This window comes from Chrysochloris asiatica, unplaced genomic scaffold (assembly GCF_000296735.1).
Source record: "Chrysochloris asiatica unplaced genomic scaffold, ChrAsi1.0 scaffold00171, whole genome shotgun sequence".
NCBI classification, from domain to species: domain Eukaryota; kingdom Metazoa; phylum Chordata; class Mammalia; order Afrosoricida; family Chrysochloridae; genus Chrysochloris; species Chrysochloris asiatica.
The window spans coordinates 5,588,244-5,590,476 of record NW_006408689.1 but is presented as its reverse complement, the minus strand read 5'-3'; the positions used below and the strand labels follow the sequence as shown (position 1 = coordinate 5,590,476).

At 30.4% G+C, this 2,233-nt stretch overlaps 1 protein-coding gene across 1 annotated transcript in view; it reads left to right on the top strand.

Annotated features, from left to right (window-relative positions):
- The window catches only part of SNX2 (sorting nexin 2), a 102,654-nt gene that overhangs the window by 25,967 nt on the left and 74,454 nt on the right, over positions 1 to 2,233 (top strand). The window contains exon 2 of the mRNA XM_006871642.1: positions 793 to 910. Coding sequence (XP_006871704.1) covers positions 793 to 910 — 118 coding nt within the window. The remainder of the gene's footprint in view (positions 1 to 792; positions 911 to 2,233) is intronic.

The following is a 2,233-nucleotide window of genomic DNA, read 5'->3' as shown; positions in this document are numbered from 1 at the left end:
TTATCCATTCTTCCCTTGGACTAATGGTTTTCCCTGCATCTTTTGTTTTCTTCACTCTTCTTTCAATGGGAAAGAGAAACACCATTAGTTGCACATTAAATGGCCACTTAGACTTTCCTTTAAATTTTCATTTAAGAAGTTGAAACTGTTTTTTGCAACACTAAAGAAACGTCCTCATGCCATAGAGGATATTGTTATTATTATTATTTGCCATCAGGTCGACTGTAACTCATGACCACTTTATGAACAACAAAACAAATCCTTAACCATTCTGTGTCATCCTCAGTCACCAGCATGTTTGAATCTATTATGTGACTGTGTGCCAGTTCATCTCACCCAGGGCCTCTCACTCCTTAATTGGCTCTCTGCTTTACTAAATATGGCATATTCCTTTAACAGTTGATACATCCTGAACTTGTGTTGAAAACAAGCAAATTAGACAGTTTTCTGTTGTGATCCATAAGGTTTTCATTAGGTGATCCAGTTAATTTTCATAAGTAGATTGCGAAGCCATTTTTCTTAGTCTGTCTTAGTCTGGAAGATCAGCTAAAAACTGTCTACCATGGTTGACCCTGCTGGTATTCGAAATACTGGTGCCATAACTTCCAGTATGCAAGCCACCGTAGTATGACAAACTGACAGACACGTGTGGGTCCTTAGAGTAAGTAGGAAATGTAAGTGGCCTTTCTTATTCTTTGTTTTTGAAAGGAGAATGTTCATTTTCTTTAGTATATAAGGACATAAATACAATAAAAATCTCAATCTTTTACTCATTATTATTCCTTTTAACAGTCAAGTCCGTCATCTCCAGAACCAGCTAGTCTTCCTGCAGAAGATATTAGTACAAATTCCAATGGTCCAAAATCCACAGAAGTTGTGTTAGATGATGACAGAGAAGATCTTTTTGCAGGTAATTGTGAATATCTTGTTTTTTAATAGTAGTCAATTGTAATGTATACATTATACCTTGTTTGATAAAAAATATTACTGTATGACTTATTAATGGTAGCTCTTCTTAATTAACAACTTAGACTAGAAAATTACCAACTAGACCATTTTATGAAAAACATGATTCCTTCTGGTTTTTTAGGCACTTGTAAATATTGTAATTTAAAATTTTTAAATTACATATTGTAATTTCATTCTTTTTGTTAGTACTTGGACTCAAAAACAATGGACATGACATTCATTCTTTGAAAAGTAGCAACAGTTATATTCTTTATTAATAAAGCAACAAAGCAAAATTGAACAGTAGATTTAAAAATCACTTTCATTATGTCACTATATATTTCATATAGGAATATATGTTTTAAATCTACTTGTTTTTAATAAAATGCTATAGTATTTACCACCTGTTCTATGTTGATTCACTTTTAGGTGAATGAATAGATGCTTGACAAATTTGTTTTTGGTAAAGGAGCAAAAATTGATGTAATCAGTCCCAACTTAAATATATATGTAGTTGATCTCAGGATTACGAATGAGTTCTATTCCTACATCTGTCTTTAAGTCAGATTTGTATGTAAGTCTAAACAGTGTGTATTTATTGTCAGTTAATCAAGTTTTTGTCTTCATATTTAATATATAGTGTAGACTGTATTGTTTAAAAATTTTTTTAATTGCTTTCAGATACACTAAAATTTCTTTACCATAATAATACATTACTACTAGTATTTGATGAACATCTCAAACCATTGTATGTACCTCAACTTTTTAATATAATAGGCTTTTATGGGATTGATGTAACTTGGGGACTACTGGCATATATGGGAGTCTCCAAAATTGTTACTTACTTTAAGACTAAAATTAAGTCAATTTAGTGTTTTACTAGTAAGAAAATACTTACTTAGAATTAATGACACAAAAAAGAAAATTTAAAACTTTGTGTATTTGGTTAATAGCTTAACTTCCTTAAACTGGCTTCTTCAGTAGTTTTACTCAAAATAGTATTCAGATTTTAGAAAAATATTTCTGCATTTCTCGTACAAATATGCTTCAAGATACAATTCTCCATCATAAAATTCCAAAGTAATTTATCTGTTTGATCAGTACTATGAAAAATTGCCACCACAAATAAATTTACATACTTAATCATATTAGAAAATAAAGGATGATATCAAATACCTTCATGTTTCCTGTGTTTCATTTTATTTAAACTACCTAACAACTTTGAGTCAAAATCTGTTTTCTTATCTGTTCTGCTTTTTATGTCTCTTGACTTGTACATTTAATC